Here is a 12,671-nt window from a genome sequence, read left to right as displayed (position 1 = left end):
ATTCTAGCAACCGTAAAGAGTTTGTACAAAGGGGAAGATGAGGTGCCAAACAACAGAGATCCCAAATGTCCCCCAGAGCCACATCCAAGCTGTGCAGCCTGCAGAAACCCTGCCTGCAGCACGGCTGAGAGCATGTCTCTGCAACAGCCCATCACACTCAGAAGAGCTCCTCATCTGCTGGTGCAGCTCTGGCTGCCACGGGACTCCAAGCACAGCATCAAGTTCTCCAGAATTTTACATTCTTTTGCTTTTTGGCTACAAATAAACCTAGCATCAGCATGTGAACCTGAAAGTCCAGTGTTTGTATGGGTCTGAGCTGATGTCCCTGCTGGAAGTCCAGCAGGATCATTTACCAGTTGATATTCTGAAGGCATGATGATGGATTCATCTGTTCCCACTCATTTACTGGCAGTGCAGAAGTTAGCAAGAAGAGATTTGTTTATGAAGTCTGATTCATTTCCTGAAGGGAAGAGACTGCGCTCTTCTTCGGAAATGGATTAGCACCTATACATTGTATAACCAACCCCTGCTTCATAACATGCTGTGCAAAGCACACCCATTGCGGTTGATCCTCCAATGCTAGCTGCTTCACCTGCTTTCTCCTGCCTGAAGAAATCCAGCATATGTCCACTCTTAGCTAGCAATGGCAGCTAATGCATTCTCAAAACCTCCCATTACTCCTGATTTCAGATGCAACACAACCTAGAAAACGTGAGGTAATATCAGACAGGCTTTTGCTCTTCAGACAGCACTGAAAGCCTCAGCTGTTAAGACAGCACACAGAACAGCCCATGCAACACTGGTAGACCTGACACACTTTTGGAACTTAATTACAATTATTCTGACTGAATGGCACATATAATAGCGTTCAATGGTACGGAATAAAATGCATCATTTCACTGTAGCAAAAAAGTATCAACTTCTTGATTCTAGTCTTTAAATAACTTTAGGCCAGGCCTAGGGTACAATAAAGCCAAAGGTGTAGATTTTGACTGGACAAAGCACAGTTGATGTTGAGCCAGCTTTAGTCCTCCCTTCCCCATCTTAGTACTACTGCACTGCCCTACTTCACACTCTAGTTTTTATCAGTATCTGTTGCTGCCTGTGCTAAAGTAAACTGTTACCATGGTACGGCATATCAAAAGCATAGAGATCATTAAACTCTAGAAGCCAAACGCAGGGCTCTTCAGAAAAGGCCTTTTCACCTCCCCACAAGCTCCCGGCCACCAGAAAACAGGCTACACTCAGGCTGCTGCCTGTGCCTCCTGTGCCACAGGATTTTAAAGCAATGGGACCAACAGGACAAGAGCAGGCACAAGGGCTGTATGCCTTATGTTGGAAAACAGCACAGGCGTAAGCAGGCATGAGCTTTCCTGCTGGACTTGAAGTAATTGCAGAAACGCAGTCAGCCTTTGACAACAGCTTATTTGTGGCAGAGCTGCTGAAACAGCCAATGAAGCAAAGGCATGATTCATTAAGCCCAGCCAAGACACCATGTAGAGGATCTCCTGGGCCATCAGAATGCTGCAGCTGTCTTTATTCAACCCTGCATGCAGCAGAAGCCAGGCTGGACCACAGGCTATGTCCACACCACCAAAGTGCAAGGCATCTCCTCATAAATTTTTCTTTCATTCTAACCCATGCACACGGTGGTGCAGAACATGAGGCCTTCGCAACTCAACTTGGACCACTCATTGGATGACTCCATAGCCCGCATTTGCTCAAGCAAAACACAGAGGTGAAAGGAGGAAGAGAATTTCTCTGTATCAAACAGGAAAACAGGGATGGAATAGGGGAATGAGAAGATACAGCTTAGTAACACTAAGAATCAAGAATAAAATATGTAAAGTAAGGATAATTCAGCACATAAGCAAAATGAGTGCAAACTAGTTACAAATGAAATGTAGGCCTCATTTCCAGGTTCACAGCACAGATTCCTAAAGTTTCCAACACACATAAGGGAAGCAAAATTCTTAATGAGGACCTGTCTCTTACAAGGGATTACATCACATGGTTTTCTGAGATAAGGGGCAATTGTATTAAATTAAAAGGCAATCCCTTCTGGATTCCTCTTCTTGGAGAAGCATCCAAATCAGAGGAGACATCTGTAAGATAAACTCTGCTGTACTACTTCAGACAGGCTAAACAGCAACAAGAAAGAAAACATCAGAACAGATAATTTTCAGTGCTCTCCTGCTTCATCTTTCTTGGAACACAGTAAACCTGCTGGATTTCCTATTCCAGTCATTGCCTATATTTTTTTTATTCCAAGCCACAGATAATCTAACGAGCATGGAAGTCAGAGACTACCTATATATCTAAATCTCCCAGCCATTGTACCAGGTGAATATATACACCATTGCTCTGAACCAATACCAAAACTCTCTCATTTCCCATCTTCTAGCACGCATTAGCTGGCATAAAGGTAATTATGTTTTTGCTATACCTTATTACCTTTTAAGCTGAAGTAAAAGCTTTAGCACCAACTCATGAGTATATCTTACCAGAGCGTTTTTTGGTTTTTTTTTTTTTTTTTAAGAAAAAGTTATTTACTTCAAGACCCTAAAGTACTCCACAAGGCAGATACACCACCTGCTTAAGAATACAGTGCAGCCTTTATTTGCTATTGTAAGTGAATTCGAAGCCAAAGGTAAATTTATCAAATCTGCACTCATTGTTGGAGGTGCAAAATCTCATTATCTGTCACATTCTGAACACAGGCAAGGATCTTCTCTCTACATCTCTTCAGAACAGGGCACTATATTTGCTCCACCATCTGAATCCAGATAATTCTAACCCAGATAATTCAACCTGGTGGCAAAATAGGCCAATTCATATTAGGACAGCCATTTCTCAGATTTCTCTCCACAGGACTTAACTCCTAAGGAAACCAATATTACAGACTTGTAAAGGTCAAAAGCATTGCCTTCTGGGGCTGATCGATCACTACCGTTATTTCAAAAACCTGCTAAAAAAAAATAAATTGATCTTTTACCTCATAGTAAGAGGGAACAGCACAGGACTTGGAGAAGAAAAGACAATATTAGATCAAACGTCTCTGTAAACTTGGCAGCACAACAGCAATGCTCTTCTTCCCAGAACTGTGCTTTGGCATTGCCTTCGATTCAGTGCTCAAAACCTTAAGAGTTCCCTGAAAACCTTAATTTAGTGGTGAATACACATGGTATGACAAGCAAAGCCCATATGTTCAATGTCTGGCCAAGGTTAGTTACACAACGCTATTTCCTGCAGCCTGACTAAGAGAAAAATTTAAACACCACTTTTTTTAACCCAGCCTCCACAACTGCTCTCCCTCCACTCTCATTAGGATGACGGCTATATTTTGTCCATCTAAAATTTCAGCACAGTCTAACTTGCAAAATTTATCACCTGCTTTCTGATAGCCAAATATCCATTTTGACTATTATTTATGCCCAGTTTCAAGCCATCAGGCATGGAGTCTGTGGCACATAAAGAACACTGAGAGATACATATGGTTTCATGATTATGTAAAGCTCCCTCCCTAGAGGGCTGCCTCATAAACTTGCTCTCTCTTGCTTCTCCTTTCATGAAACGGTCCTTTTCCTTCTCCGGCCTTGCCCCAGCCACTCACCCAACTTGTTTACTGAGGTACTTGCCATTCCTGTGTGGATGCTTGTTTTATAGTGTTCCCATTTACTGCATTTCATACTTCATCTCACCAAGTATAAAGAAGGAACTTTTATCTTCTCTTTCCTAAAAAGACTCACGTAGGTAAAGACCCTGCTGAACATGTTGCATCCCACTGCATGTGGCTATTCTCAGCACCCCACCACTTCTGTCCCCTCCCATGGTGCCCACCCCAGCCTGCTGCATCCTGCAGTGGCATGGCTTCATCCATCACTCACTCGCACCATATGCAGAAGGGAAACCACTGCGGTTTTCCTTGCTGCTGTCTTTGCAACAGACTACACTAGGGAGTACTGCAATTTTCATCAAATCCCTGGTCAAATATATGCAGATATTGGCAGAGTTTTATATAAACCCACTTGTATTTCACAGACATGTGACAGAAGCACCATGGGCAAGGCAATTAAACATGGCTTCTGGGGTTGCTTTCATGTGAATGGCCTTCCAATGCCTGAGAGGTTACAGGGCACAGAAAACAGAAGATACTTGTGCAAATCCCAGTTGCTTTCCTTAGGGCATTATGCATCATTTACAAAGCTTTTAGAGCTCTTTAACACAGGAACACGTGCATGCCTGCATTACACCTTCCCATTCTCTCCTTCCCATTTGTTCTCTGATCCACCAAGTATTTTCTAACTTCTCTTAAGATTCTTACAAACAGCATTTCACAAAACTTGTGCCACTTTTGAGCAGTTGTCTTGCATGTATTATCACATAACTGAAAGTTGTTGCTGGGAAACCCATGCACAGATCACTGTTAGGAGATGCTATGCAAGAACAAGTGCAGCTGGAGGGAAGGGAAGGAAAAAAGTCTGCCTCAGTAACCAAAATCCTACAAGGTAGGTCAAACAAGCTACTGACATATTTCTACTGTACTACAACATCACATGCTATTTGAGACCTTCAGTCTGCTAAGTGACCCACAATGAAAGGCCAGCCTTATTGAACTAGTCTGGTAGCTTCAAAATGGTTGCAATTCTTTTATTTTAATGTATTGCAGTTGTTTAGCGCTGCAGCATCCTCTTTCTTTAGCTTGAGGAGAAAAAAACCTACTAGTTTCCTGGAACACCTATGGTTTTAGTTACATGCCAGCTCTGTACAGCACATACTCCATAACTGGCATTTGTTTTTCTTCCAGGGGCTGCAGAGCACACACAGAGGTGGCATTGTGCAGTCCCCTCTTGGCAAGGAGCATTGTTCAGCTGTAGAACTGGAGAGACTACAGGGGAAGGTCACCAAGCCTGACAGACACAGACACATGGATGAGAGATCCAGTCTCTGTGCAATCAGACGCCAGTGAATTTAAGGTGGGGTCAGGGAAGACAAGAAGAAAAACGAGAACTGGTTAATGTGGGAGATAGATTCAGCGTCTCAAAACTTACTGCAACTCAAGAGCATTGTTCAGCAACTGGCAGAAAAAGAGGCTACCATAAGGCAAACAGAAGGTGTATTAAGTAGTTCTTCTTATTCCAAATAAAGCTTGTAAGATAAGATACATGCATCTAGACCTTTATAGAAAATAATAATCTCTAAAAGAGAGAGGCAAGTAAAAACCACTGCATCTCTGACTCTAAATGCTCAAGCACTTAATGTTCAACTCTACTTTGATGCCTAACTGTGCTGTTGGAACTGGATCTGTACAAGTCGTGGTCCAAGCCACGTCCTACCACATTTTTGCAGCTGCCACGTTGCAGTTAAGACGTAAACTTTACACAGGAGTTGCACCAATTTCTGCATTGACCTGCATGAGCTAGCATCTACAGGATAGCTCAAATCAGGAAGACAAGACTAACGGTTGTGCTTTAAATCTTTAACTGATACTAAGTACTCAGAAGAGAGCATCGTAAGGCAAGGGTTATACAAGCTCTGGCAGACTTCAACAGGTCATCTCCTGGTTGCTCAAAGTGACACAGAGGGTTAAAAAAAAAAAAATACATGACAAGGTCTCCCACAAGTTACTAAGTAGAGCTTATGGTTCCCAACAAGCACTCAGCAAAACATTTTATGAGCTAGTCCCAGGATTTTGGCATCTCAACAGGATACATGTTAGTCAAGTCAGGAACAGTTACTGTTCAACATCTGCAACAATTTCTGATTCCAACAGATTTTGGACCTCCTGTCTTCTCTTAAACCTCTTGCCAGCATCCACTTCTCTCACTCGAGCAGCCAGCACTAACCTCCACCCTGAGCTTTATTCCAAACACAGTCATCAAGTTGCAACACATCTGATTAGTTTTAAAGAATTCAGAGCAAACAAGTTGCATTTACAGCAATAGGTCTCTTACAAACCTTTGCAATGTTAATGTAGAGTTCCTTCATTTCCTCTCAACGATTTTGTTGGTGATTGATGTTTTTATGAAAATTTAAAGAACCTCCAGGCAGCGACAAGTCTTTTCACACCTGTGAAGAACATCCACACCTTCCGCACGGCTTGAACTGCTGCTCATGCTGCAATAACCTGGGAGTGAAACCTACAGGCTTAGACTGATAAACATGCACAGATAGCATCAAAATCAGTTCCCACACCACCTGCACTTCTGCTATGAACCAGCAGCCACACACAAAGCAGAGTGGCCATCAGAAACGTAACCCTGTGCTCGGATGAGAATTACAGACCTATATTGCAACCATACTGTTGGGCAAAGCAGTCACTTTCTACTACTCCACCACAGGAGAAAGAAAACCCAGAAATTCCCAAGGATCTGCAGCTCCCTGCACCCTGCCTGGATGCAGCACTGAGTGAAGAATCCCACCTTTCCATTAAAGGTATTTCACAGACATGAATTATAATGCTATATGCTTTATGTACTGGATGTGGACAAGAAAACCAGAAGCAGCAAAAGATTGCTTTTGATATGTTTAAAGGTGGAAAGATCACACTTCTCCATGCTAGAAGGCATGCCAGCAGGACACCAAAGACAGCCCCTACATTTCTTGTCACATATGAACATTCCCATTCCTAGCTCACCATTAGTTTAGCAAAGTTGAGATTTCATTGAGATTTCATCTACACAGGATGGTCATTCATTTTTTTACACCCCCTAAAAAACCTGTTAGCTAGCATATCCAGAAGGCAAACCTTGCAAAACAGCTTAAGTGCACATCAACATTTAAAAAACACATCTGCATTTGAAGCCCTCAAACTGCAAATCAAACCTAGCAACAAGCTCTGCAGTTTTCTTTATGTAAGATGAAGAAAATAATATGAATGTAAATGACAAACAGTCTGGGCTTACTGCTTAAACAGCAATCCATACAAAGAAGCACAGACATCTCAGTTCAAAAGGAACTTAAGATGTGGTACAAGGTATTGGAGAAGACAAAGGTCTCTCTTCCATTATTAATATATATGTATATATACATATAAAATAATATCATTTCGATGGCATAAATATTTTTCTCCTATGTTTTGTCACCTTGAGACAAGAATGACGGTTTTTTTAAAAGAAAGGATTTTGACAATTTCCAGTTGATTATGAAAACTTTTACCTCCTGTGAATACTTTAAGAACAGTTCTTGACTTCAACACCTACATTTCCAAGGTCTGTAGCACGAAAGTGAGGACAGAACCCACCCATAAGAGGGCACAGACCAGAGTTCATAACTAGCAGGAAAGTTGCCTACACAAGCGTATGTCTAAGTTTTCCTCACCTACAACACAGCTAGTGGAAAAAAGATGGCTAGTGGCAAAGCGGACGTTTGCCACAATGACACCTAACCCCTCCTGCCAGTCTTGCACAGTGACACACAATCAGCACTTCAGACACGCAGCTGAATTAGCCCTCACATCACTGGCAGGCTCTTGAGAAACACAGAAGTGTGGCAACACCGTGCAGAACTGCTTGCACTGAAAGCTGGGTGAGTCAGTGCACTTCTCCCACTGCATCCCCATGTTCAGGTGAGATTAGTGTCACTAAATCTTCTCTGGAGCATGGAGTTAGATATGTCTGAACTTGACATACCAGTGACCTAGTTTTCAGACATGCCCAACACCCACATCTCCCTCTGAAGGCAACACAAGACAAGGATGCTCAGTGATTTTGAAATGGTAGAACATGCTTTTAATGCACAGGAAGCTGATGACAACTTAGGGCCAGCCATGCACATCAGAAAAATCCCACTTGAGCTTCACATATAGCACTTAGGGCATGAAATGCTATGGATCACTCAAGACTCTACATGTTTGGATAAATGGATCTGTTAATTGCACCCGTTTGCTGGCAGGTGAAAGGCCATGGATGAAAGCTAGTAATTTCTTTCTTACATCCCTCCTGCATCAGATTTATACATTCTTGGATAACAAATGCTGCCACTCCTTTAACTCTCACCTGCCTAGACAGGTGCATCCCTTTTCCTTAGAAGAAAAAGTATGTAAAACATATGGGTGATGTGCACTGAAAAGAAACTCCAACCTTGCAGGTTACGTAAAATTTAGAAAATCTAGTTAACTATACAAACCCCACTCCCCTCTCCAAGATTCCTTCTCCCCCCCCTTATTTGAGGAATGGCCACACTCTCTATTATTACTCAGTTCTCATTTTATTTCTCAAAATATGTGCATGTATGTGCTACAGATACAATGATCCAGGGCTATATAATGCATGACTATGTCTGCAAGTTATAGCTGAAACCACTTCTGTGTCTTTTAAAACTAGATAAAACCACTGGTCTCATACAAAATAGACTAGAGACAGCCTCTGCTTTGAAGGGCTTATAGGTATAGAGCCACATTGTGCACTAAAGAAAACCTTTACAGTGGTACAGTTGTTGTGAATGTTAAGACTACTATCATTCAACAATATGTTCAGCCATTAGCCAGCAAACCAACGGAGAACTCCCTCCTCTTCATCTCCTGAAGACCCATCGTCTCCAGCCTGAAGAGAAAGTGCCGGAGATGGCAAGTTGTTCCTGCTGAAGTTCTCTGCAAAAGTTTCAGAACATTTCTCTCATGAGCCATACATGTCACAGGCAGGGAAGCATAACCAAAACTCACTTATTTGGCTAACAAGTAAACAGGCAGATAGCATCTCCATAACTGTCTTTTACAGTTTCCGGGAATCTCTAAAAGCCCTCCACATTCCAAGGCCATTAAACAACTATGACAACACTAACATTAGAAGGCAGGTCCAAACAGGAAAAGGCACCATAAGGATCTGCACAAATCTAATCATAAGCCACAAGTATTGAAAGTCTGGTAAATTATGCTTCCACCTCAGGTATCCTGATACCTCCAAGTTTGACTTCCAACCTGCTATTCCTTCCAAATAAGATATAGTCTCTCAACCTTTTAATTACAATTAAAATGCTAATGCAGGCAGAAAACAAAAGGAAAAAAAAAAAGCTATCAATCAACATCTTCATGCCTAAAGAAATAAAAGGCACGACTGCAGCTTATAGCATCAAAAAGACACTGCAAACCAGCCCCACAAACAGGCAAATTACCTGGTTAGTGCCTTCAAACAGAAAATAGCCTGGGAACCTCCAGACTTACTACAGTATTGTAACATCTGCAGAGCTATCCTGTATCACCAGCAAAACTTCAGACATCTAGCAGCACATCTAGCAGCAGATTTCTTTACCCAGCTTCATCAGCAAGCAGGACTTAACTGACCTGCACCCCGGGGTTTGCTCTGGGACAGGAAAGGAGAGGCTCGTCCTCACAAATTGGTGAGTTTCTTAGTGTGAAAATGCTGGTTTCTGCTTTACCACCTGTTACTTGAACCTGACATATCAGTTATTAGTGAAACAAAGGCCTCTGATCAATCCTTTTCTCTTTGTAGAAATACAAACTTGGACCATGTTGTTCTCAGGAACTCATACATTCTACAACAGCAGAAGCTATGTATTTTTTCTCTGGTGGGGGAGAGGCAGAGATTGAGAGAGACACCTATATGAGAGCAAATTAATTTCAGAAATACTTTCTTACAGATAGAAAGAATTGACTGAATAAGCTTAACAAACAGCTACAGTGAGCCAAAACAAACTCAAGCTTCACAACAAATACACAAAAAATGCAAGGACAACAAAATTGTGAGCACATAGCAATGCAAAACTGTTTAAAGTCCCTTTGACAGTGTACTTGTTTGAAGTAGCTCAGTTCCTCTTTCTACGAGGCATGAGAGTTCACTTGGAGACCACATCTTAGATGAACTGAAATGATCTTGAATTTGCACGTATTTGACAACCAGCTGAAAACTAACTCACAGTGAGGACAAAGACAAGATGAAAGAAATACTGACAGTTTTCCAGAAAGCTGGCAGAGACATAAAAGCAGCCGCTCAGCAGGATAACAGGCATCCAAGAGAAACAGTCCACAAAAAAAAAAAACCAACCTTGAGAATCAAAACATATTCACACACTGGTCAACATTTGTCTTTCAAGCTGGGGACACAGGTTACACCTGAGTTGCAAGAAACTGCTTAAAGTAACTATTTATGGACTCTGCAAGAAAAGCAAGCTCTTACTTTAAAGGAAGGCACCTTCAAGATAGAGTTTTGAAGCTCCAGCTGCAGGGCTACATTGAGTTCGAGCTCTTTCAGAAGGGACAGGGCCGCTTCTGGGCAGCCTCGGACCTCGCACAGCCCAGCTGAACGGCCTGAAAACATTCTCCTCTTTGGCAGCATTATGACAAGAGGTATAACTCCAAGATCTTATCACTGATACGCAGTATTTTTAAACAATTACCAAGAAACAGCCGGAGAGGGGAACTGGGAACCAAAACCACTGTTCTAGCCAACGCCACCATAATCTTTAGGCAAGGTCAAAGATCTTCACAGCCTCCCCTGCAATCTTTGTGAGGAAGGTGATCTCAAATCCCATTTGAACCTGGTTCAGAAAAGTCACTCGACTCCTGCAAGTTTCAGCAGCACTCCAGCCCATTCACCGCCCTGACCCATGCTGCATTGGAGAAGAAGATGGACACCAAGGTGAAGACCTCTAAGCTCCTTCCCCTGCAGGACGTGATGTGGCTGCCTAAAGCCATGTCCCCGTGCTGGACCACTGTGACCCTGGCTCTTGCCTGGACTCCGCTGGTGGAGTTAAAGTCACACCAGCAACAGTGGTGGTCTGTCACCACCATCATCACTCGCTGGTCATGGACCACCACCGCACGACCTGTCACCTCCCACCACCACTCCTCGGTGGTGGGGGTGGCCCATCACCCGTGGGGTCCTGCAACGGCGCTCCATCACCGGTGGGTCCTGCAATGGGGGCCCATCGCCACCACCACCACGGACAAGTGATGGTGGCAGGTGACAGCCCACCGCCACGGCCCCAGAGGACCTGCGGACGCCCGCTCCCCGGTACCTGTCCTCGGAGACGCTGATGACCCCATCCTCCTTGGGCACTATCGCTGCCATGTTCACCACCTCCTGCGAGCCCTCCACTTTGTGGAGCAGGAGGGGCTTGCGAGTCAGCGCCTTGGGCTGGGGCTCCGCCGCCATGGGCGCCGCGGGGCCGGTGGACACCGCCGCTGCGGCCGGAGGAGGCTGCTGCCGGGGGAGGCGGCCCGCACTGCCGAGCCCGAGGAGCGACCTGCCGAAGCCGGGCGCCGCCGCGGGCTCCCTGGGAAGCAGGAACCAACGCGGCGGCAGCGGCACCGCCCCCGAGACGGGCTGGGCCGGGCCGGGCGGAGCGGGGCGGGGCGGGGCGGGGTAGCCGGAGGGGGGTGAAAATGGCGGCCGGTCGCTGCCATCTCGGCGTGCGGAGCCGCTGCGCCTCAGCGAGGGAAACCCTCCGGCCAGAACGGGGTTTAAACACACATCTCCTTCAAAGGCCGCCCTTCCAGCGGCTGCCGGGGCTGAGCGCGTGTAAACCTCAGGGGGCAGGCAGGTAAACGTGTCCCGCTTATGGCGAGTGCCTAGTGCTCCTCTGTTGGCACGGTTAGGCTGTTGTGTCCGTCCCGCAGTCAAGCTCCTGTGAACCCTTTTGCGAAATAAAGGGGTGTTTACATTGTTTTTTCCTATCTGAGCTTATCTTGGGGACTGAAGGTCAGCATGTGCGGTAAAGACGAGATTGCTGCTGCTACATTAGACCTTAGCACTTTGCTGTACTAAACTTTCTGTAGCGTTTTCTGCATCAAACAAGGTTTACGTAATTGAACAATTTCTATGTGAATTTCAATATTCGGTGTTGAAAATGGGTGACATAAAACGCAGGGGCAGCTCAGACAGAGGTGATGGTCAGTGCAAGCCTTCTGGCAGGCAGGGGTGGTTCGTAGCAGGTTTGCAGTGTGGCAGGGCTGCTTGAGCAATGGCAGTAGAAATTCATCATCCAACAGCTCAATCCTAAGGGAAATGAAACAGATTTCCAGCAGCTCATTTTCAAAAAGATGCTACTTTACAGTCACTTTTCGTGACGGATTCATCGAGGTCCAAGAAGGTCAGATAACATACCCAAATCTGTGCTAAAGCCAGTGGAAAAAGCACTTCCTCCTGAGGTATTTGCCAAACTTTCATAATCTGTCTCAAAACATTCTGGAAAATCATGCTCAGTGTCTGAACTGTTGTCTTGCATTGCAGAAGTAATAAGCAGATTGGAAAGCATTATTTCAGCTGTAACTTTATATGTGCCCACACTAAGCTAATGAGCAGCATTTCTCTGTGGGGGGGAAGAAAAAATCAGGTATGAAAACCTTAAAGATCAGGAGTTTACTTTTTCTCTGGGAGTAATGCAGAGCAGCGTCAGCAACAGAACAAATCCTGGCTGCCCACTTGGCACTTATGTTGCCTATGTAGTAGATATAGGCAACAGAGGAAAGATACAGTAAATTCTTGGGGCAGAAACTAAATTTTCACAATGTTTAGTAATCTCTGTTATGCTAAACAAACAAGCAATATTTGCAGGACCACAGCAAGACATTTAAACTTTACTCGACTGAACTATTAGAGTTACAGAAGTCTATTGTGGAGGGAAGTGTCCAGTCAGCGGCAGATGATGGCTGTATAATGGCATATAGGAAATGAATCTGCAGTCTCAAACTATTTCCCACAGGAAGTGTGATT

At 44.3% G+C, this 12,671-nt stretch overlaps 1 protein-coding gene across 3 annotated transcripts in view; it reads right to left on the bottom strand.

Moving 5' to 3' along the window:
* Nucleotides 1-11,274, bottom strand: part of WDFY2 (WD repeat and FYVE domain containing 2) — a 70,133-nt gene extending 58,859 nt beyond the window's left edge. Inside the window, exon 1 of one of the 3 annotated variants that reach the window (XM_030472299.1) lies at nucleotides 10,975-11,274. Coding sequence is in view for 2 of the 3 variants with exons in the window: in XM_030472288.1 (XP_030328148.1) it covers nucleotides 10,975-11,111 (137 nt within the window). In the remaining variant the exon portion in view is untranslated. The remainder of the gene's footprint in view (nucleotides 1-10,974) is intronic. The other 2 variants (XM_030472288.1, XM_030472279.1) reach the window with 2 other exon arrangements.
* Nucleotides 11,275-12,671: the final 1,397 nt, after the last annotated feature.

This window comes from Strigops habroptila, chromosome 2 (genome assembly GCF_004027225.2).
Source record: "Strigops habroptila isolate Jane chromosome 2, bStrHab1.2.pri, whole genome shotgun sequence".
In the NCBI taxonomy this organism is placed as follows: domain Eukaryota; kingdom Metazoa; phylum Chordata; class Aves; order Psittaciformes; family Psittacidae; genus Strigops; species Strigops habroptila.
The sequence above is the reverse complement of the archived record's forward strand: the minus strand, read 5'-3'. Positions and strand labels throughout refer to the sequence as shown.